The 24,214-nt window shown below is 48.2% G+C and overlaps 1 protein-coding gene across 2 annotated transcripts in view; it reads left to right on the forward strand.

The window, feature by feature from the left end:
• Positions 1 to 12,552, forward strand: part of Baalc (BAALC binder of MAP3K1 and KLF4) — a 46,649-nt gene extending 34,097 nt beyond the window's left edge. The window contains exons 2-3 of one of the 2 annotated variants that reach the window (XM_050163424.1): positions 1,584 to 1,750; positions 10,431 to 12,552. In XM_050163424.1, the coding sequence (XP_050019381.1) occupies positions 1,584 to 1,750; positions 10,431 to 10,541 (278 nt within the window). In that variant the 3' untranslated portion in view covers positions 10,542 to 12,552. The remainder of the gene's footprint in view (positions 1 to 1,583; positions 1,751 to 10,430) is intronic. The other variant, XM_050163426.1, reaches the window with a different exon arrangement.
• Positions 12,553 to 24,214: the final 11,662 nt, after the last annotated feature.

The following is a 24,214-nucleotide window of genomic DNA, read 5'->3' on the forward strand; positions in this document are numbered from 1 at the left end:
AGTCTGGGCAGCAGATGTTAGGATCTGTGCTTGAAGACACCCCTGGAGGGTCTCCTACACCCAGAGATCGAGAGCTGCCGACTTGGGAGCTTCCCAAGTGTCAGAAAAGCACAGATCTGGAGTTAAACTTTAATTCCCGCTCCAGGCTGGAGTAGGCAGACAGTGGTACGATGGAAGAAGCACAGATGGGGCCCGGCGCCTCGCACCACACAGGGGCCACCTTTACTGGGTGAGAATAAAGGACTTCTGGCTCGCAGGGCACTGTGAGGGTTAAACGAGACAATGCACACAAAAGCTCTAACAATGCCTGACACAGACATGGTTATTTATTTATGTGCATATCACTTATGGCACGGCACCAGCTGTCTCCCCCCAGGCCCCTCTCATTAGCCTCCTTGGTTACATTCTTGACTTAGGAGTCGCACAATCAGCTAGGTGCTTCGCCATTGACCTATGGCGCCTGATAGAAGAGCTGAGAAATTCTGATGACCAGCTGAAACAGGGTCAGCCAGGCCACTGACCACTGCCAGGTGTAATGTTTTCAGGACAACCAGCACGAACCCAGTGGTCCTAGCGTGAGGATTTAACTTGTATTTCTCAGTTCTGAAACGTGCCAAAATTGGTAAGTACAGAACATCACAAAAAGCAGTATCTTCCTCTTCATTATCCAGAATTGTACCCTAAGCAAACAAACCCTGCTGGTTGCTCTCAGCTGCAGCAGGTATCTCTGCATGGTGCAGCCAGATGGTGTGCAGGCCATGCTGGGCTTCGAAGGGCCCTGGCTTGGACTCAGTGGCTGCCATCTTGAAATTCTTAGTTATTCTCTCTTTGAACTTGAATCTTACCAGTGAAATTCAATGCCCGAGTGCAGCACCCTACTGTGAGCCAAGCCCTGATGGCCATCTAGTCTAGGCTGGTGGAGGAGGGCAGACACCCTCACGGGCTGCTCCCTCACCCCATAACTCCTGCAGCATCTGGCTGGCTTCTCTGGTTCTTGGCAGGTCCCCTCCGTGCTTCGCGGGCCTTTTTTCGCTTACAAATAAGGTACCTTTTATGCTCTGTGAATTCCCCCCTTGTCCTCCTCTTGCTTTTCAGTGAGGCTGTTTATTTAAAGTTCTATGTTTCTTGGCATTTGTCATGGGATACGCTTGCTCAGTCCTATTGGTGGAGATGGGAGGAGGGGAGGAACCCAGTGTAACCTACAAGCGAGTGACCTTAGTTCTAGGAATTTATCCCAAGAGAAAACTAAGTAAAATTATTAATCAAAAGGAGTATTATTCCAGTAACATTATTGCTAGGAAGCTAGAGGGGGTTGAGTAAAGGACGCCCTTTCCATACAGCCAGCAGACGTGTTAAAGATAACATGCCTGAATGGGCAAAGGTGAGAGGTTGTCATCAGTGTGGTAATGAAAAAATGTCAAGCAACAAAATTACTTTAAAATCTCATTTTTATATAAAAAGACACACATTTACATGGTAGTTTTCTGGGAGGCATTTGGGCTGCCCTCTTTTCTGCCATCTTGGGATTGTTTATAATGCCTGCCATTTGCAGCCTCTGTGCCATCCTCTCCTTGCCTTCCCAGGTGTGCTGGAAGATGGACTGTCCTCCAACGGCGTACTCCGATCTGCCGTCCCAGGGGGAATAGCCAACCCAGAGAAGAAGATGACCTGTGGGACACAGTGTCCCAACTCCCAGAGCCTCAGCTCAGGCCCTCTGACCCAGAAACAGAATGGCCTTTGGCCCACAGAGGTAGGGGCGCGGCCACAGAACCAACTGGGGACTGGAGAATGGGTGGCGTTTACTTTAAGTCAGGACTGCCGGCCTCGGGGATGGAGATTCTCCACCCCTCCCTTACTTAAATCCTCTCCTCGTGGGCTGAATCGTTACCTTTAAACCCTTGCTGTTGGCAAGGCAGCAGGCTGTGGTCCCTGGAGCTGGCTGTCATCTCTTACCCTTTTCTCCCTGGAGCTCTTGGTTGGATGCCCTCCTCCTGGCTGTACCTGGCTCCTCCACGGAGGGGCTGCAGCCTAGAACAAAAGTTCTGAGGAGACTGGGCTCTGTGCCCTCTCTTCTTCTTCCTACCCAGTTCCCCCTTCCATTTTCTCATGGTCCCTGAAGTCCCCACTTACTGTCTGCTTCAGATTGTAGGGCTCCACCTTCCCCTAAGGGCAAGGTTCCCGCCCAGTGATGGAATTCTTGCTCTCACCGGTCGCTTTAGAGGCTTTGATCAGCAAACTGGTTGCAAACTCATCTCTGAAGTTCACTAACTGAGTAGACTTGCAGGAGTCTATCTCTCAGACCCTCGGGTTCCTTAAACATATAACGGAAATGAAATAATACCCCAAGGAACAGAAGTCGGGTCTGCTCTTGTAAACTGAGATACGCATAACAGTGGCAAGGAGGCCAAGCAGGATAGCTTGGCACTCGACACAAGGACCTCATTAATGCTAACGGAGCCCTACTGCTAACTGGGGAGGTAGTGGACAGCGTCCTCCCAGGGCCTGGCATTGGCTACTTTGCCTGTGCATAAGTTGACCTCTAGGAGAACGAGTCATCATTGATATATCCTAAAGCAGTCTGGGCTCTACAGAACCGTGCTCACCAGTTTGGTGAGAGTTCTAGTGAAGGTTCGGGTATGTGTCCCCTATCCTCCCCCCTGTACTTGGGACTCCACTCATACAGCTAGAATGAGCTCTAGCAGAGAGGTGGCAGATTGACCTGGGAAGTGGCCTGAGCACTGTGCTTGTTTTCCCGCGTATTGGATAGCGCGGAGAGTACTAGGTACGTGATGGAGATGGGCGTGATCCCTTCCCACTGAACAAGGTGGAGCAAAGCATCAGAACACCTGGGGTGGGACTGTAGCCCCAGGGGCAGAGTCTTCCTTAGCAGAATGAAACCTTGGGCTCAGTCCCCAGCACTGGGAAATCAGAGTACCCAGAAGATGGAGCTAGGAAGATTAAAAGTTCAAAGTTATCCTGAGCTAAGTTTTCATAGTGGCGAGAAACCAACACGCACATGTTGAATATCACAATTCTAATTTCAAATTTGAATCTCTTCCTGAGCGAGCAGCACGCAGTACAACCTTCTTTCACGATGCTGGCCAGCAACAGCGGAGAGGGTAACAGCTTCCAGTCGGCCTGGAAATCACCAGGGACCCAGCTGAGAGCCCGCAGTGAGCTGCGTCTTTAAGCTGGAGCATTAGGAATGTTAGAAATGCTACATACATTTCTCAACTTGTATTGGGTTTACTAGTATGTAAGTCTCCACAATGTTGGAACTTTACTGCACTTCCCCTGTGCACCGTCACCTGGGTGATGGATCTTCTCCAGCAGCCGCCTTTGGAGAAGCATGCAGCCTCAAGCACACACCTCCTGCAGTTTTCAGATTTACCAGAAAAACGCGTGGATTAAAGACGAACCTTGCTAGGCCTCGAGAGTTTCCTCATTAGTTTCTACGAGCACTTTCAGGTTCCCTTTGAGTGCTGTTCAGATGCCAGGCACTGTTTGAGTGCCAAGAACCCGGGAGTGGGAAAGAGAGAGGCACTGTTTCCTCCAAGTGCCGCTGCCGTCAGCGTGAGAGTCAGATCAGAAGATAAATGATGTTGTCACAGACCTGACTGTGTTCTGAGAGACCTGGGAAGTCACCACTGAGGGTAGTGGCTTCTCTGTTAGCACCTCACGGGCTCACATCGCTTCTGAAGGGCGATGGGACTTGATGAACAGTATCAATGATGGCGAGCAACAGTCCTTTGTGTTTGGACAAACAAACCTTGTATTTTTTTTTCTTCAGTTCCTTTTGGTCCTTGTTTTCTGGCCAGCAATCAGCAGGTGTTAACTGGAAGAACAGTTGCACCAACAATGGTCTTTCACAAGTTGGAGCTGACTGTCTCAGTAGGGAGCTCTTTGTATGCCCTGCTTCCCTTGATTGTGTGGGGCCATATTGACCCCAGAACATGTAAGACGTCATTGGTCATTGGCTTATTCTCCTTCACCCCATCCTGTGCTCCACAAACAACACAAGAGGCGTCTCTGTTGCTCTCTGTTAGGTAAGGGGGTCTAAGAACTCTGGGCTCTCCAAGCACACCCTCTGCACCTTGATATGCCATTTTCTTCGGACTAACAGCTCATCTCATCCCTTAAAAGTCAAACAGACAAAACTCTCTCAAGGCCAGCTCAGCAGGTAAGGGTGCTTCCTACCAAGCCTGAGTCTGATACCAGGAACCTGTGTGGTAGAAAGAGAGAACCAATTCCTGAACCTTATCCTCTGATCTCCACAGGTACTCTAAGGCAAACGGGCGCACGTGCAAACACACACACACACACACACACACACACACACACACACACACACAACTCTCCACTGGGGCTGGAGAGATGGCCCAGCAGTCAAGAGCACTTGTTGTACTTGCAGGGAACTGAGATTCAGTTCCCAGTACCCACATGGTGGCTTTACCACTGTGTGAGGTACAGAGTGTCTATGCCCAGAGATAAATACTAGGAGAACCAGGAATGTAAACCATGCAGGGTTGTCTCTTCAAAGAAAGAGAGGTATCATCTGTTTCCTGCCCAGAAGGTTGGGAGTGGACACGGTTGATGGCCTGGCAAACTTTGCACTGTCTGCGTGGCCAAGACCACACTGGATCCTCCCCTAGACCCTTATCTTGAGCTTGTTTTCTCAGCAGATCTAGAGAACACATGTTTACACATGATGTCACATGCACTTTACAGAGAGTTCCAGTGTAGTCATGTTCTAGGTTTTATGGGGCACTCAGGAGTGAAACTCACCGGAACGTGCTGTGCTTAAACATGTCTAAAATAAACTACGTGGGATCAGGCTCTCGAAGTTTGAACAGCACTGGCTTCCCCATTATGTTGACTAGAACTGCCTCTTGATTGGTTAGGGTGTTTACAGAGCATGCCCACTTGCTCCCATGCATGCCCACTCCCCGCTCCCACCTTCACCCCTCCAGCCACGTGTAACTCCAGTCCTAGGGAATCTGACGCCCTCTTCTGACCTTTGCAGGGGCATAAATACACTGAAGGAAAAATCTAAGCAAACCAAACCAAACCAAACCCCCTCAGGTATTAGTCAGAGGTAGAAACGCCACTTGAACACAGCTCTCATCACGGAGACTCAGCATGTGGTTGGCTGCCCACGAGACTTTCATGTCTCCAAAGCTCCAAAGCTTTATTGTTCTTGGCAAAGTGACCAGACGCTAATGGAATCACCCATTGTCTGGATTAATTCTCGGCTAAGGGACTTGCTATAGAAGTTTCCACCCCCAGAGTCTGGCCAACAATGGTGGCAATGTGTGGCCTCCTATAGGAAGAAGGGGTGAAGCCCCACAGAGTTCAAAGTAAAGGGTCGGCTTGGGATTTCTCTCAGACTATGGTAAAGTGAGGGCATCACGGAAGAGCTTGGGAGGAATCTCTCTTAGGAAAACAGAAGCAGGAGGCTACATGGAGGGAGGGAACAGATGGAACCACGGGGCTGTCCCTAGGGCACTTGGGAGCTCTGAGCAGCCCACGCCTGGGAAAAAGGAAGGGATCTATTATAGCCCTGTGAGAAGTTTCTGCAGCGATTTGGCCTGCAGCAAAACCAGTTCATTTAGAAGGTGCTTGGGCCACAGCCCTCCTTATTCATGATGTTCTCCCTTTGACTTTCCAGGCCTCTTAGGGTTTAATGCACCTGCTAGGTGCTCATAACCACATGCTGGTAGAGTGAGACTAACTAGCAGCTCACTGAGATTAAAGGTGGGGGCGGGGCTTCCCCCCCTCCCCCGCTGCACCAGCTCTGCTCTGACATCACTGTGTCAAGGCATCTCTGTGACCATCCCAGAGATCATCTCTCCTGAGGCTCATGGGGGAAAAGCAAGGCATCCTTGTGACCCTTGGCAAAGCCCAGTAGGTTAGGTCAAAGCAGGTCTGCTCTTGCTGTGGAAGGCTAGCAGCTGGCCTCTCGCAGAGTTGGAGCATCCCCTGATTAACCCCAGGTTAATGCTCTAAAACCCATGGACTTTGGGGACTAGTTTAGTTTCTTAGTGTCTGCCATCCTTTAGTGGAGATCTGACAGAAGTCTAAGGCCTCACAGTGCAGCCTGTAAGACCCTGCTCTTTAATCCTCTGAGAAGACAGGGAGGGGTGAACTAACACACCTGGTCTACTATGTGCCAGAAGCTATATATGTCATTTTTTTTATTTGTTTGGTTTGATTTGCTTTTCTTGAGACTGGGATTCATTATATAACATCCCTGCTGTCCTGGAACTCACTCTGTAGACCAGGCTGGCCTTGAACTCACAGAGATCCACCTGCCTCTGCCACCCAAGTTCTGGGATTAAAGGCGTGTGCCGCCACTGGCCGGGCTACTTGGCATTGTTTTTAACTCCCATGACTCTGAAAGCTCACGTGTCCTTCCTGACCTGGGAAAACAGAGGCCCATCCAGCAGGATGCAGCGAGCTGTGCTATGGCCTCCCAAGCCCATGCCTTTTCCTTCATTACCTAAATCACAGTGTTGGAGGAGTCAGTGCGAGCTTGACCAGAGTTCATCAGGATGTGGGACTTGGAGCCACCATCTTTCTTTTGGATTATCACCTACAGGCCACTGTCCTCAGCAAACCACATCAGCCCGAATGCCTTCAGATGCCCTGATGTGTGAACAAGCACACTGCTCCAAAGGAGATATAAGGAACAATCAATGATTTACATAACTGAAGTCAGCGGGGAACTTCTAGGGCTTTTAGGCAGGACTGACAGGTTCTGTGCCTGGGAGCTCACTCTCCTGCTTTCTGTACCCTTTCCCCCTTCACTCTGGTTTTGGAGACAAAATCTTATGCATCCTAAAATGACCTTGACTTCAGTAAGCTGCTGAGTATATCCTTGAACTCCTGGTCCTCCAGCCAACACCTTCTCAGGTGCTAGGATTAAAGGTGTGTGTCACTGTACCTTCCCTTTGCTTTCTGAAAGTCTATCTGCGCATGTCTGGTCCACCATGGGACTGGCACCGAGCTAGATCCCACAGTGCTAGTCTGAGCTAAGCCAAGAACGTCTCTGTTTCCATTTGGGTGGAACTGAGAAGAAGCTGAGCAAATCTTGCTGCCATCTTGAGTCCAGGCGGAGCCTCCAACCTGTCCTTGACCCGCCACAGGGGATGAGCCGGATCAGGGACTTCTGAACCCCAAGAGAGACAAGTCCATCTGGGTTGGAGGCTGCCAAGACGTCACCGCAGTCTACCTGGCTACCCCGGAGAATGGCAGCCAGCAAATGACTCGTAATTAAAGGGGCCGTGTCAAGGGGACTCAAAGCTGTGACTCACAGGGTTCCGGGCCTACAGAAATGAAAACGAGACAGGAACAAAATACGCCGTCAGGATGGGTGAGAAACAGGAGGTGGCCCATTAGTGGGAGTCAGTGGTGGCGGAGCTCACAAAGAGAGAACATTAGGAGTGGAGGACGGGCTGCACTAACAGCTAGCTGTGCGAGGTGAAGGTGCCAAGTAGGTCTCTCTCCTCATCAAACAGAAGTGTGAGGGTTTTTTTTAAGCCAGTAATTACAATACAGACACTTATTTTTTTCCTTGTTAAAAGAGGGGTGGGAAAGGCTTGGCTGGCTGAAAACCACATCAGAGGGGGGGGGGGGTAAATCTATTCCTGCAAAGTGATCCTAAGAGACAAAAGGGGTTTAACTGTCCTGTGTATATCTGTAGCCTTATCAAAGAAGAAGAAATGGAAAATACCTGACATTATACTTTCCCCCTTTCCTCTCGCTTAGGCTTAGAGTTTGTAACAATCACTTTTCTCATGGCTGCTGCAAAATATCTGACAAAAGCAAGTGAGAGAAGGAAGCGCTAATTTGGGCTCGGAGGTTGAAGAGACTGTGTCAGCTCACAGTTTGAGGGGTACGATCACCATGGTGGAAGCCCCAGGTGACTGGTCATACCCTGTCCGTGGTCTGGAGGCAGGGAACAGACAGAACTAGGGCTGCGCTCTAAAATCTCAAGACCTCCCCCCAGTAAGACACCTCCTCTCAGGAGATGGCTCCTCCTAAAAGTTCAAGAACATTCCAAAACAGCGCCAGCAGCAGGGGACCAAACCTTGGAGCCAATGGGAGACATTTCACATTCAAGGCAAAAGAATCTAAAGCTTCAAAGTTGTAACTAGACTGCAGTAGTTACCAGTCTGATGTCCTCACGGGAATGAAAGGTTTGGCACTTTCCCTGGGCTGATGTATCAGCCTCCATATAGTCTTTAAAAAATTGGAAATGTCCTTTTCTAGGCTGGTGAGGTGGCTTCAGTGGGTAAAGGCACTTGCTTTCCAGCCTCATCTGACTTTCCATGTCCAGGGCCCACATGGCGGAAGGAGAGCCCCAACTTCCTACAGTGTCCACACATGCACTATATCATGGGTTCCAACCCTTGACCACCCACAAATCTATCCACCCACCCATCCACTTATCAAATCATCCACCATTTATCCAGCCAGCCAGCCGGCAGGCTGGCCGGCCGGCCAAAGTTAAACTTGGGTGCTTGCTCTGTCTCAGTACTGTGCTAGGCACTGGGGATATTATAATAGAGATAATGAAATCTGGTCTTTTAAAATTGGTAGGTAAGATTAAAGATGAAAGAACCGAAGCTGTCCTTGAACACTGGAGTTACCAAAACAATTATTTTAAGTCTGGCTCCCTAGAAGCAGAGCCCAAGATTATAACTGTACCTCACGAAACTGATAGATGCATACAGGAAGCAGGTCAGGTTAGAGTTACAGGTCCAGCAAGTACATGAGTTTTGTTGAGCAGATGTAGTACAGTCTCGCTTTGATTCCCATGCTAGGAGCTGTGGGGTATAGGTGCCATTGTATTTGTTGCCCTGTGAAGCAAGAGGGCTAGAATTCTGTATCCCCGGGAATAAGGTGTAACCTCTCTGGCACCTCTAGAGTATTGGCACCAATCAGGTGAGGATAAAGCTTTGTAAAAACAAAACCAAACTAAAAAGGTGATGATGATTCATTAGCATCCACGACTCAGCAACTGGGAGCTGCATGCATCTTCTGAGAAGGTCCAGAGGAAGACACCAGCAGTATCTATCACAAACACACGGGGTTCATGCTACTTACGAGAGCCTTAGCTATCATTTACAAATAGAACTCAATAGAGCGGTGTGCTTGTTCTGGTGCTGCAAGAATCTGCCATTTCTGGGATGTGCTTCAGCTGACATGGATGGCTTGTGTTGAGGACCCATGTGGTATGGAAAATGGGTGAGATTCCCAGGTTGTTACACCGTTCCTGCAGGGTCTGAGACTGTGTGTCAGGAAGCAGATGTGACCTGTCATTGTACGGAATATTTATCAGGAAGTGCCAATAGGATGCGATGGGGACGGGAGAGCTGGAAACAGAAGCAGGCAGAGGGACGCTGACCATTGTTGGGGGCTCTGGGGACGAACGGCTTGCCGGAGCTGGGCTGGCTTGGGCTGTGATGATCTGGTGTTTGTATCTCTTTCCTCCGACATTGAACAGCTGTTCTCTAGAGAGAAGGGCACAAGCTTAGATGAGGTGGCTCCCTGAAGCTGAGGTCACCCCTGCAAGGACAGCTAGGGGCTCTGTGCTGGCTGTTCCCTGTCCCCCAGCTGTCGCTGGCCAGCAGATCCTCCTGGAATGGAAGTCAGGGACATACGGCTTGTAGGGTCATTTTGCACTCACTGCCATTTTCCGGGATCTGCTCCCCAATCAAACTTACTTTCACTTTATGAGAAGTGTGGGGGGGGAAACATGTTGGAAAACCTACAGTTTAGTTAATGCTCTTGTGTCTAAGGTTAATTCTGGACTTTCACCAGGGGTCTGTCTTCACCTAAAACTAGACAATTCTGTTTTGTGATTTCTCTTTATTTAATAGCAGACACTCTTTCAGATGTTATACATGTGTTACCTTATTTTATGCTTACAAAAGTCATATGAGGTAGATAATATTCCCCCCACTTCACAGACCAGGAAGTCCCAAACTGGTGAAGTTAGAAATGTCTGCCTCGTGGAACTAAATAGCTTGTGTTTGAGCCAAATCTGACCCCGAATCTCAAAACCTTAACCATGTCACTAAGACCAACTGTTACAATGTCCTTACTTCCCTTTAATCCCAGTGAATTTATTCATTCACCCGTGTTTCATGGGCACATCTTATCCAGGCACCTGTGCTCGCTTGAGAGTCAACAGAGAAGCCTCTGAGAATAGCCATGTATCAAGGCATTGCATGCTACCTCCTTTAATGTGTGCAATTTTTATGCTTTTATGGAGCACTGAAAACCTCTGAAGAGGGCCTTAAGTGTATGAGTCTTTGTAGGTCATTCCCTGGCCTGTCTGCGTTGTCTCAAGAAGTTAACACAAATGGGATGAACTCTGGATATTTGACAGGAACTAAATTCACCGTTTTCAACTTTTTTCACAGGCTAAAAGGGATGCCAAGAGAATGTCTGCAAAAGAAGTCACGATTAACGTTACAGAGAATATCCGACAGATGGACAGAAGTAAAAGAATCCCAAAGAACTGCATCGACTAGCAGTGCCTGGATGTAGGAGCCGATGAACTCTTTGTGGAGCCCAGTCAAAGAATCTTGAGGAAGAAGTGTCGCTTGCTAAACATGGCCTCCTCTGCGTATCTGTAGCGGTGGCTTGAACAGGCAACACACAGCCACTCGTGCTTTGAGGACCTTCTCAGCTTCCTGTTTATCACATGCAAAAAAAAAAAAAAAGGGGGGGGGGATGGAAAAGTTCCGAAATATGTTCTGAAATTGTCAAAATGTGGTTTGTTTTTCCCTTTTGCAGCTTCTGTAGCCTGGTTAGCCATGGTAGCCATGGTGAAATTCATGTGTCTGTGAGTGACACAGACACGCAGGAGTAGTGGGTTTCCTGGGGTGGTCTTCAACAGGCCCCTTCTTTCCTCCTTTGTAAGAACAGCTCTCACAAAATTTAATGTTTCCACCGTGGAGCTGGCTCTCATCCAACTCTAACCCAGAAATAGAAAACCCGAAAAAAAACAGAAAAACTCAGTTTGAGATAGATCAATCCCAGTGGCACACGTAGACGCCACCAGGGCCCGCAGAGTGTCTGTGAGAGGTGTCTGGGACAGTCACACCGGTTCATCGTCTACCTGGAAAGGCCTCCCAGACTGGCATCTGGACACTGGCCTCCAAACCAGAATATTGCGATGTCTGTGGCCATCGCATCCAACCTGCCAGCCCCCTGGGACCTAGCTACATGTGGCTTTTCCTCATAGCTTTCCAGTTCCCTTTTATTCTCATGACCTCCAGTCAGGTCACGCACAATTGTAATCCAAGACTGGATACCGCTCATGGGAGGGAAGTGACCTAGGAAGACAGGGTGGTGCACGTGATGTCCCTGTGGCCTGTCTGCATACAGCCCCAAGGACTAAGGTTTCTGTAAAATAATTAGTTTTGGAAGCCAGAACATGGTTGACGTATATTCATGTTGACATAAGAAAACAGGCAGCCAAGTGAAATGATTCTGGGAGAGGAATATTTTGTCCAGCATTCTGAAATACATCTTCCTGCACAGGATAACGGAGCACGAGTTTGAGAGGCCTGTTAATGTGCTGGGGCTTAGGCAAGGTGCAGTCCGAGGTGCATCAAACTGTACCAACAAACTGCACATTTAGCAGCCGTAACGGCAGCTGATGACGTGTTTATACCACGCAGGCCAAGAGAAGTATCCTCAGCAGACTATTATGTGAATGTCCGTCCACTCCTTTCTCCGGTATTTCTCCAACCCAGGTAGAACGGTAGACTGCATCTTAGTTAGCATTAAACATTCACTGCCAACCTTGTGCTGGCTATGGTAACAGACGTGGGAGGATTTGGAGTCTGGGCAGTCACGACACCATCTTCTGACTCTGTGGGTGAGCTTGATACTCAGGAGACTGAATTGGACGCTACAGCCCAGGGCCAATTACTGCAGTGGAGTCTCGGCCTTAGGTTAAAGGTAACTCTCTGTCCGTCGCAGGTGTAGGTGTTTTCCTGATCTCTATCCATGCCTTTGCCGTACACCCCACAGTTTCCCCAAACCTCTCTCATCTTGACTCCTTGTCAAAGGGCTTTTAGGGAACTTCATGTTCTGACAATTTAACTAATAAAACAAAAGCAAGCCCCGTGACTCCTGTGTCCTCGTGGCACCGCTCCGCAGGCATCCTGCTGCCAGCTTGGCAGTGGTGCGGTCCTGCGAGCTCAAGGGCTTGCTCTCCAGGGCATGTGCGCTGTGTTTTGACACGCTGCTTCCCCAGCTGATGGGCTGTCAGCCACGGGCTGAGGCCAGCTTCTCCTCCCGACTCTGTGTTTGCCTCGGTTCACTGATGCACGGCATTTGGAATTTACCATCTGCAAAAGTTGCCTCTGCATATATAGCATCCTTGCTTCAGAGAAGAAGAGCCGGAGGGAGGGCCGATGGTCTTGGCCACGGCGTTGAGATTTCCATCTGGCAATTTTTAAGACAGGAACTGATTCTTACTATCCTATTGGATAACATTTTCCATTTCGAAGTTTGTGTCAATAAAGTCATTAATTTCAAACATATGTGGGTTGTTACGGACTCTTTACTGGAACCTTAAGTCTGTATGCGCAACTGTGTAGAATTTTTCTTTTAAGCAAAGGTGTTTTACAGAAGTGATTCCTGTGCGTCCTTCAGACAGCCTCGTGCATTGGGGGAAAGGGAATGCAATCAGCTCCAGCTTACACCTGCAGAGGTATTTATAGGCATTGCCTGGGATGCCAGACAGGAAAGCCAACCACAAGATCGGTGCTTTCCCATCCACTCATGGTGCCTGTCTCAGAATGCCCAGCATAGCTGAAAGACTCAGTCATTTAGACGGGGAGCTGTCATGTACCCCGAAACTGAGCCATACCCAAGCTTATGAGGACATGGGATGTTTGGAGAGGGCCAAAATTAGAAAGTCGGGACTAGCCTGAGCTCACCACAGCCTTCTGGACAGGGTGAGCCTGATGTGGCTTGAGAAGGCACTCTGCATTAGGGTCAGAAAGCAAATTGATAGTTCAGGGAAGACAGAAACTGTTCTCCTTGTAATAACATGTACATAATATATTACGTATAATAAAGAGTAGGAGGTGAGGGCTCCCTAGGTTGCTGACATCTCCCTGAACTCATGGGGTGTGGCGTTGGCAGACTGCTCCTCCAGCCGCCAATCTCCACAGTGCTGCGGGCACCCAGTCCGTCACGGAAATACCTCCCCTCCATATCTGCTCCTTAGGAGGGGTTCTGCTGCAGGTATCTGGGAAAGGGTGTATTCAGCTGTCATGCTGTGCAAATGCTGGCATCCCATGGATGTGCTCCAGCAGGCACCCCTCACCGGGAGCACCATGTACATCTCTCCTCGGCTAACAGGATGCCCGCTTAGAGTGAAGATGGCCCTAGTGAGTCTCCCTTCCTGCCTGCGGCTTAGAATACGGAGGTAAGGGCTGGAGGACTGTTGGTCCCCTGGGCTGTCAGGTGGCCTTGGAAGTGGAAGTTACATTAGCACGGGGTCCTGGTTCCGTGCAGCCTCCCTGAGCCCTGAACTGTACATACTTGACTGCGTGTCACCAAGAAATATGTGTTTGCTTCATTTAATCTGCCCTTGCAGGCTGTGATTCATCAGCGAACCTAATTTAAATTGGAATAGAAAATTTCATCTTCTTTAGAAGGACCGGAAGGTCTCTGCCGCTGAGTCCCTGGGCGCCAAGATTTCTGGACCTCAAGTCTGCACGAGCTAGAATTGGTGAGTCCAGATGGTGAGGGTCCCACCGTGACTCATGTGACTCACACATCATAACTTTGCATTTGTGTGTGACTGAGGTGTACAACCCCTACTCCAATTAGCTCCCCAAATACCTGCGCTTCTTGTTCTTTTAAGGGTCATTCAAATGCAGATTGTTCTCTTCTCCTCTCCACAAGTCTGGGAAGCAGCTAATTTGGGGAAATTTCCTGAGGAGGTAAATTACGAATATGACCCAATAGCTAAAGTTATAAAATTTCTCACTTTCTTATACTATATTTACTAAAAATCTTTACTGTGCCAGAAATAGGAAATTATTGCAATCACTTATTTATTTGTCTATTTACTGTTTTTTTGTTTCTACTACATCAGCTCCACAAAGTCAGGAGCCACGTCTGTTTTATTTCCAATTTCGAGCACATTGAAACTTTTCTATATATGTAGACTGCATTTTGATCTTATCCCCCCCAAATCACTTGGATCCCTTTCCACCCCCGCTGACCTCTTCTTCACAACTAATCCCCTCCTCAGTTCTCCACGAAACGTTACTTTAGTGAGATTCTTTATACAGCCTTCTCCCAGCCCTGTCTCTGGAGATAAGGAGGTTCCTTGCATCCGTACAGAGAAAGCAGCTTCCCTGGGCTTTATCTCTGGCCCTCAGGAGGGAAAATAGCCAGAGCTTTCCTCTTGGAACATTTTCTAGAGTGTTGTTAGTTCCAAATGACCCTTCTGCCAGCCTGACATCATTGTGGCCACAGGCTCCATGACTCTCCCGTGACAATTTGGCAAAGTTATTAAAATAGGAAATGCCTACATCTTTCAACGATTCCGTTTTGAACTCTATGTGTTACAGACTGAACTGCATACCCTCTAAACTCCCATGCTGATGTCCTAAACCTGTGGGTACAGAATGTGACTTTATTTGAAGATGGGTGTTTAAAGAGCCCACCGAGACAAATGAGGTCATGGGCCCTAATTTAATGTAACCTTGGTCCTTCTACAAAGGAGAGGTCAGAACATGTTGAAATAGGAGAGGCGGCGGGGCTGCGTCCCCAACACCCCAGCCGCTTGGCTAGCTCATGCCCGAAATAACAACACACAAACTGTGTTCATTTAAGAACTGCTTGGCCCATGAACTCTAGCCCTTACAGGCTAATTCTCGCACCTGGATTAGCCCATTTCTAATGATGTGTGTAAGCACCCCAAGGTGCGCTTACTGGGAAGATTCTAGCCTATGTCCATTCTGGGGAGCTTCATGCGTCTGCCTCAGAGCACAGAGCTATCGTGTCTGTCCGGGCGCAGAGCAGAGTCTGACCTCACTTCCTCTTCCGCCACGAATTCTATTCTGTTTACTCCTCCCACCAATGCTTTAACCTATGAGGCCAAGCAGTGTGTTTATTACTTAACCAATGAAATCAACAGATTGATATATGACACTCCCACATCAAGAACACACAGACACATGGAAGGAAAAGCCCCTGTGAGATGCCCACATACAGACCAATGTTCCCCCAGTCCCAGACATTAAGACCCAGTTATGAGAATAGCAAGGTCTTGTTAGATCACCAGGGCTGTGGGTCTCTGTGAAGGCATCCTTAGTGAGCTGGTACAACACCCTAGAAAAATGCATGGATATTTCCAGAATTTGGGTGTATGGGCCACTGCTCAGTCTTTTGAAACTTGGCTTCAAAGCAGTCAGAGTAAGGGGACAGGGGACACAGCGCCACAGGTAACACTGCGCCTTCTACTTCCCCTTAACCCTTTGAGCTCCCCAGGGATCTTCCAACTGGTGGAACACCGGCCTTCCTTGGCTGGAGGACTTTCTCTAACCCCTTCCAGCATCCTTCCCTGAACGACTGATTCTGGAAGCCACTCAGCTTTAGGTGGGTAATGCTAAGACAGGTGTTTTTTGTGAGCTCCTAGAATTTTCCCGACGTGTTCATTCCAGTTACCCAGCAGGCAGCGAGTTTAACAACACAGCCTTATCCCATTCTCCTCTGATTGGTCTCAGGGGCAGGTACACTGCTGGAGCTGCAGGCTTCAAGATGAACATCGTTCTTCCTCCTGCCGCACCATAGATTTCAAGGACTTGGTTTCTTCCGTCACTTTCTCACTCACATGCTCAGAATATCAGAAAAGTCTTCGGTTGTCAGTGTGCCTTCATCGGTTTCCTGGAAACTCTAAATGTTTTGCTTGAGGACGGCATCACATCCAGCTGATTTTACGGCAAAACAAACAGGTAAGTGTTCTGTTTTACTTTAGAGACACAGGAAATGGTGTGGAAAGAATCCCCCCAGAGACGCCTTGGCAGAAGTCAGTAGCTCCATGAGTTCGAAAGACAGGCGGTAGTAGAACAAGTCTGTAGACCGTTAGAAGCAGTGACAATGATTGCGTGTTGTGTTTAGGGCCACCTGACGCTAAAACAAGACACAAGTGACAACAGAAAACCGCTTGCTGAGGTAAACGGCGGCACCAGGGTTTGCAATCTATTCTACAGAGCAGAGTCGGACCAGATTCACGACTGATACATTTGAGGACAGCTTATACTTGCTTTTGACAAATTTATTTGCCCTTTGAACTTGTTCTCCTCTTGGAACCTCTCTGTGTGAACGTGTGTATCACACTATCTCCTATGAAGACTCCACAGCCCTTTCTGTAACTTTGCCATATGCTGAAAAGATAGCAGAAATTTTGTTTGCCTTTTAAATTTTATTTAATTATCCGGAGGTTGTCTCCTTATGTTTGAATAGACAAAGCGACTGCTGGATGACCTGGGAAGCAAAGAGGTAGCCAGAGGGCCTGGGAAAAACCGAGATAACACAAGCTTCACCGGCAGAAGACAGATCCCAGCTTGAAGTCTCCAGCTGTGTGTCCTGGGGCACACGACGGAGCTCCCGGGACTGCTTCCCTTCAGTGGAGTAACATCATCGTTTTGAGGGTGTATTGTAGGATTAAGTGAGATAACAAATGTAGATAATACGGCTTCTGACACAGGATAATTATCGGTCTGATGTCAGGTACCGTTCTAGGCGCCTTGCACACGCTATCTCTGCTCCATCAACATCCTGCCCAGGTAAGCCTTACCAACCCCGCTTTACATATGAGGCAACTGAAAGGCTCCCAGAGCCACACGGCGAGGAAGCCACAGAGCTGGGCTTTGAACTTAGGTCTGCCTGTCTATAGAAACCCACGGTCCATTGCCAGTCCGTCCTGGGGACAGCCCTTTTGATAGCCTCACCCTCGCAACACTTCCAGCTTGCCAGGGCTAATCCGGGAGGAAGTATGGCGGCTCATGTCCAAGCCTGCAGAATTTGACTTTCATTTCTCTTGACTCTCCTGAGCAGCAGAGCCCAGCAGTCCTCTGAGCTGTGCCGTGACCTTAGTCCTCTGATAGTGATACTAATAAATCCGGGGACTCCTCAGGTACTTTGTGAATCTAAGCTGTCATAGTAATCACTGCCCTGTCGCGGAGGAAGGGGAAGCCTGAGCGAGGTGGGTCCCCCAAGGAGAGATGAAATGCCAGACTGCAGTGAAAGCAGCTTAGAGGGTGAGGCAGGAGGCAGGAGGATCACTTGATTGAATTGTTCAGAACCTGCCTGGGCAGCCTGAGACTAACCCAGCCAAACGAGCCACCATGAGGACATCTTGAGTCAGGCTCTGGGGTTTGAAGGGGCCTCATCACCTACCTCTGCGGCCATGCGTAAACTGCTTCAGCTCTCTGTATTCCTGTTTGCCTGTGTACACAGTGGGGCTCACAGTACCTCCTGGTTTGGGGGCACTTAGTAGGGCTACAGACAAGGGGATGAAGACAAGACTTAGTGCTGAACTCAGTTTCGTCACGGATGTCCAGCTCTCAGAGGAACGTGTTTAGAAAGCTGGCTCTCTCTTTAAGCGCTCTGTTCTTGAAGGCCACAAAATATGCTGTAGCATGAAACGCAAAACCCAGAGACAGATATTGGGGTTCAACCTGAAGATCAGGAAAGCAAGGCACCCGACCACTAAGAGCTCTTACCTCTATGAAATCTTCGGACTGAAAAGAGAGCGGGTTCCTGTCTGATCCCACCTTATATTCCTCTCTAGTGCTGGGATTAGAGGTGTGCACTACCACCATCCAGTCTCTACAGCTAACTAGTGTGAGTGCTGGTATTATAGGTGTGCACCACTACCACCCAGTCTGTATGGCTAACTAGTGTGGCTGCTGGGATTAAAGGTGTGTGCCACCACTGCCTGGCTGACTCACGTGGCTGTTTATATTCTGATCTTCAGGCAAGCTTTATTTATTAAAATACAAATAACATATCACTGCAATCATTTTAAGCTAAGCACCTCTTCCTCGATACAGAATTACCTAGGGCACATGGACTCAGCCATGGACAGAAGGGCTGACTCCGGGGGACCTAGATGAAGGAAGTTTTCTAGTTGGTGGGAGGAAAGAGACCCCCTTCTTTGTCTGCAGCCTAGTGGTCTGCTCCACCACCTTAGCTCCCAGGTTTCTGCCAAAGTCCCATCCATCTCTACCACTCACCCATGCCTAATTTGGGTGCCACACTGCTGACAAAATTACCTTTATGCAATGCAAATGAATTGTTGAACTGGCCACCCTCAAGCACTTCTGTATCTGGGGTAGGTGATGTGGGGTGTCAAGCAGGTCCTTTCAGGAATCCAGCGGAAGCGAGAGCTTCCCCTAACGTCTGAAATTGCTTTGTTTGTGGAAGCGGTTCAGTAGCGAGCATATTATGAAGGGGAGTCTGACTTCCTCTCGTTCGGGACCCCCGCCTGCCTCTTCCCTCCCAGCAGCTAAATCCAGCCTCACTCAGTGCAGCTGCAGCACAGGCAAGGACTGGGGCGTGGTGGGAGTGTTCCCCTGAGAACAAAGAGATAGGATCTTGCTCTGCCACTTTCAATATCTGAACCTCCCTCGCCTCATCTAGAAACTGGAGACACTCAGCATACACTAACTGCCGTAGGGTTTCGGTCGCTGTGGCGAACCCCATGTCCAGAAGCACCTGGGGAGGAAAGGGCTTATTTCAGCCTAGAACTCTCGGGTCTCTTTAAAAGGAAGTCAGGGTGGGAATCTGAAGGCAGGAACTGAAGCAGACCCATGATGAATGCTGCTTACTGGCTTGCTCTCCATAGCTTTCTCATAAGATTTTGGATGACATGCCCAAGGGTGGCACCACTCCCATGGGCTGTGCCCACCTACAATAATCATTAATCAAAAAATGCCCTACAGACAATCTGGATGGAGGCATTGTCTCGTCCAGGTTCCTCTTCCTGGACAACCTTAGCTTGTGTCAAGTCGACAAAAAGAAAAAACCTAGCCAGCAAACTAACCAAACCTCACCCTTCCCTTCCCTCCGTTTTCTGCAGTTCTCAGTGCCTGAATTAACCAACTTCCCAGCACAGCAGTTCTCACAGCCCCGCTGGTCTCCGTAGCTCTCACCGGATTCGCACACATTTGGAGCCACCCTAGTGCTCTTCAATGCCGCCTGCTGCCTTCTCAACAGCCATCCTGTGCTCTGGGCCAGGCACTACGTCCCGGACCATCTTTTTCTCCACTGCTACTGGTTAGCTCCAAATCTACTTCGATCCTCAGTAAAACCTCTTTTATTCTCTTTATCACCTGCGCTCTCTCCGTCTACCTGATGCCCAGCCTCTCTTTCTACGTGGTGTGTGTGAAATCCATGGATCTGTGTCACAGAAGGCCTTGTTGTTGTCTACTAAGCAATTAGTAAACCTCACCTTCTTATCATAAACTGTGTAAGAAAGCTATGTCCCATAGGAAAAACTATGTTGAAAATTTTGTACGTTCAACAAATGCTTATTAGATTGAGGGTCCTTATGAGATATAAAGCATTAGCAGGGTTTGTGGCCTAAAAGCTTACTTGGGACTCTGTCAACTCGTTTGTTCATTAACCAAGCCCTTACAGGGTGTTTTAGGGACTGGGGACATACAGAAGTTCTGTTCAAGTTCCAACCTTGAATATCATAGAGAGCTGAAGTACAACATGGTAAAGACAATAAGAAGTCAACAACAACAAAAAAAGCAACCATAAGCACAGATATTCTACCATTCCAGACTACAGAGACATGTCTTGAATGAGTCAAGCTAAATTTTTAGAAAACCCCGCCATATAGATAGGCAAACCCAGCCACGTTAGCTTAATAAGGGGTCAAGGCAACACTAGTTGTTGACCGCATGCATCCTAAATGCCAAGCAATGTATACACAGTACACCACAGTCTCAGACTTGCGAGGTTATAGTCCCCAAACCATGGTGGGAATTGTCATCTGCCTTGCGTAATGTCACGGGAAGTACTTAGAAGTTGTGAGCCAGGTGACTAACCCGAAGTATCAAATTTCTGGACACGATCAGACAGCACTGGAGGGCAGCAGGTTGCCCGTCCTCCTCACAGGCAGGTGTTCTGGGAAATAGAGCCAGCTCTCTGGAGCCCCGTGAATCTGTGCCTCAGCCGGAAGGCTTAAGTATCTAAGGAATCAGTGACATTGGTCCTGGAAGAGATAAGATGCAGGATCCTAAGCCCTCAGAGACAAGCCAGGCGGACTGTCCGTCTTGACGGCTGAAGACAAAGAGTTCCTTCTGACGTCCTGCCCTTATAAACAGCAGCACCTCCATCTGGGGCCGGAGAAAGGGATCATTTATTTATTGGCAGTTTTTAAAAGATTTATTTATTTATTTATTTATTATGTATACAGTGTTCTGTCTGCATGAATCCCTGCACACCAGAAGAGGGTACCAGATCTCAATACAGATGGCTGTGAGGCACCATATGGGTGCTGGAATTGAACTCAGGACCTCTGGACAAACAGCCTGTGCTCTTAACCACTGAGCCATCTCTCCAGTCCCTATGCCTAAAATACATTAGATTTTTGGTTGATTAAATTTATGGATGCAGAAAGCCAACTGCATATTGCTTAATGTAAATTTTTTGTTAAATCACTAATAAGCACTAATAAGATAAAAATTACACAGCCTTGTTTTCAGAAACAGTTCCTTCCCATAGGTTTTCCTGAGGGTTCACTCCAGAGGAGAGACTGGCAGTTCTCTGCATCAATTTCTAAGGAAGTAAAAGTTTTCAAAATCCATGCTCATTATAGAAAAATACAGAGATACATTTAAAAAAAATCATTCTCCAGGGGCTCAGCCGTTAAGAGCACTGACTGCTCTTCCTGAAGACCCTGGTTCAATTCCCAGCACCCAAATGTCGGTAGCTCCAAGATCTGACACCCTCACACTAACAGACAGGCAGGCAAAACACCAATGCACACAAAATAAAAATAAATATAAAAAAAACAATTAAAAAAATCATACCTCATCTTACTTTGCAAAGCTAATTGTGACTGAGTCATTGTGGTTGTGTTGAGACAGTAAGGGAGGGGCATTTGTCATTTGGGAATACAAACTTAGGGGCATTTTCCTTTCTCTCTCATAGGTAAATACCATCAGTCTCTCTTGTCCCTCTGACTGACTGACTGACTGTTCTGTCCTGTCCTGGCTCAGTCCTCCCACAGGAAGGAGTCTGGCAGCCACAGAACTAGCCAGAGGACAGACCAGCTACAGGAAGGTCAGGAGGTGAATGGCATTTCCCAGGCCCCACCCTGTTCCACACACCCCCTCCCAGCCAGGCTCCCTTCCTTGAGGATCCTTAGTTTCTGAGTTGCTTTAGTTTAGAAGGCAAGGGTTTTAGAAAACTATCTCCAAACCCCACTCCTCTAAATCCTATATCGCATAGTTCACTTCTGTGGAGATTAACTTCCAGCGTGAGTGTGGGAGGAACACCATGACATGATTCAAGCCCTTGCAGTCTGCTGGGGATTCTAGCTGACCCTCCAATTTCCGCGGTTACAACTGAGGTGACCCAGGGAGAACCGGCTGACCCTCTGCTGTCTCCTCCTTAGATCTTTGTTGGAACAAACACTGACCACATCCCCAAAGGCAGCAGCAAATAAAATAAGCAAAACTCCAGGGGAGGGGCTCTGAGAGAGAAGAAATGACACCGGCTTTGGGGCTGGCCAGATATCTGCTCAAACCCTGGTCCAACCAACCACTACTTGTGTGACTGGGAATGAATTACCTACTGACTTCAAGTCTACACCCTCCTCCCTGTGAAACAGAGGGTGAGGTAGAGTTGAAAGGACTCAGGTTAAAGGCAGGACAAGGGAACTGGCATATATAAAACATGAAGCTGCCAGTACAGGGCAGGCATGCAGCGAGTGTTTGTGCTTGCCCTTTGATAGCAGATAGAGGCTCAGAAGGCTGGCATTCTTCTGGGGAGAGGGACAGGCTCTACAGACCTCCCACTTAGAACAGACTAGAAGGCAGGCCTGGATAGAAAAGGGCACGGGGGTCACACTGCAATTTTCTCTCACATTTAATCACAGGGAATATAAAACGCAGTTCCTAAGTACATTAATATGCTTTATTTTTCAAAGATTTGTTTCAGTTTTAATTATGTGTGTGGGGTGTATGTGCACTGAGTGCAGGTATCCATGGAGACCAGAAGAGGGCATCAGGTCCCTGGAGGAGGCATTACAGGCAGCTCTGAGCTGCCCAAGTTGTGTGCTGGGAATCAGATTCGAATCCTCTGCAAGAACAGTATGTGCTCTTAACCACAGAATCATCTCTTATAACATGGCTTAGCTGAAGCTGTGGCATATACTACAGAATCTATACAGTGAGTATTCAGAACCTTTCTAAGGTATTTTTAGATGCTGTAACTTACAGAATGCTATTCTGTTCCACATACTTTATTTTCTGCTTCTCTAATGGCGACTACGTGAGACCTTTACAACTTTACATTCTTTACAGCAATACTCAGAAAGGTTCTGTAGAATAAGCAAACTTAAATTCTTTCATTTGAACAAACTATGACTTATCCAAGATAGTCCATCTCTTCTCTGGCTACAGAGGAAGGGCTAGATGGGTCTGTCTGATGGGTCTGTCTGTCTGTCTACCTAGGAGACAGCCCCGGGTTAGTTGTCAGTGTCTCGGGATGAAAGCTGCCGGGGAAGACGGTATCCAGGTCACAAGGAAGGAGCAAAGCCTGCGTGAGAACACGGGTCACACTTTATTTTACACCTGTGAGGGCTCACGGAACCGTCCCTGGAGATAAATCTGGAGCCAGAGAAGCCCCTGGACAGGCTGAGGGCAGTAGGCACAGGAAATGCAGAGGGCAGAGGACTATGGCTCACCTGCCTGGAGAGAAGAAAGGAAGAATCCACTGAGGAGGTCAACCAGCTGATGTGGGCTGGTTGCCGTCCCTGAGGTGTGAGGATCTGAGAGAAACAGCTGGCAACCAGCTGAGCCCAGAGCACGACAGTTGGTGATTTTTGGGTCAGGTCTCTTTTTGCTCTTAGCACCGAAGAATAAAGGGCTAGCCTCACACAGACAGTGACTCACAGTCACAAGGCTTTCTCACCCCCTCCAAGGATATAGATATGGGCATTATATAAAGAGAGGAAAAAATCCACACAGCTTGCAGGGAACCTGGGCCATTTAGCCTGACAGCGCTATTCAGCTTGGCTAATAATACCCCCACCCCCGATTCAGGCACATAGAGGAAGCAGATTAATGCTTTCTTATAAAAGCTATTTGATATAAGCGCATATTCTGTGTGCATAGTATGGTCTAAGAACTTGGGAGAGAGACATATCTATTCAAATTCCAATTCCCCAGTTCCTAGCTGCATAGCAATCTCGTTAGGACACAGCTTCCTTGACCTTGAGATGAGATGACAGAGCCGACACGGATCTGATGGGAGCGTGAGGACCACGTGTTTTGAGTTGATTGCCCAGTATGGAAGTACTTGGGATAGAGTCTGGTTCTTAGCAGGGGCTGGTGACCCCGAGCCACTGTGGGCAAGGTTGCTTCCTCTCTCCCCAAAGTTATAACCTGTGCTAACCTTCAGCACAAGTTGTTTTAGAGATATCTTTCTCTCCCCAATAAACTTCTCCTAAACCAGGAGATAATTATCCTAGTATTTCCTAAAATAATGCTTAAAACTCATCTTTAAATGACCACAGTGCTGGATTCATGTAAAGTACAAGAGCTATTAATTAATACTTCAAAATGTTATCTCTTATAGCTACTGTGTTTTATAACCCTGAAGTCAGGAAACTTCCCTGTACCCATAGTCTGACAAAGGACAGAGTACTTAGAATTGAGACTTCCTCAAATCATCTTGACTATATTCTATAACTGAAATGTATTGGGCTCGAGTGAATTTTGTCATAGAAATTGCTTCCTAGTTCATTTCAGGCCTGGGGAGCCCATGGCATACCGCTTTGTGGGGATGGGCTGGGTTTCTCTTCTGGAGTGTTGCCCCTTGGTGCAATGAGATGCCACCCTCCCTCCAACTTGTCTGGTTTCTGGAGCAGCTGTTCTTACACAGCATCCCTACAAACCTGCATCCCAGAGCCTTACAAGACAGG

The sequence above is a fragment of the Alexandromys fortis genome, unplaced genomic scaffold, assembly GCF_014885135.2.
Source record: "Alexandromys fortis isolate MF-2015 unplaced genomic scaffold, M_Fortis_MF-2015_v1.1 scaffold_17, whole genome shotgun sequence".
Lineage (NCBI taxonomy): Eukaryota > Metazoa > Chordata > Mammalia > Rodentia > Cricetidae > Alexandromys > Alexandromys fortis.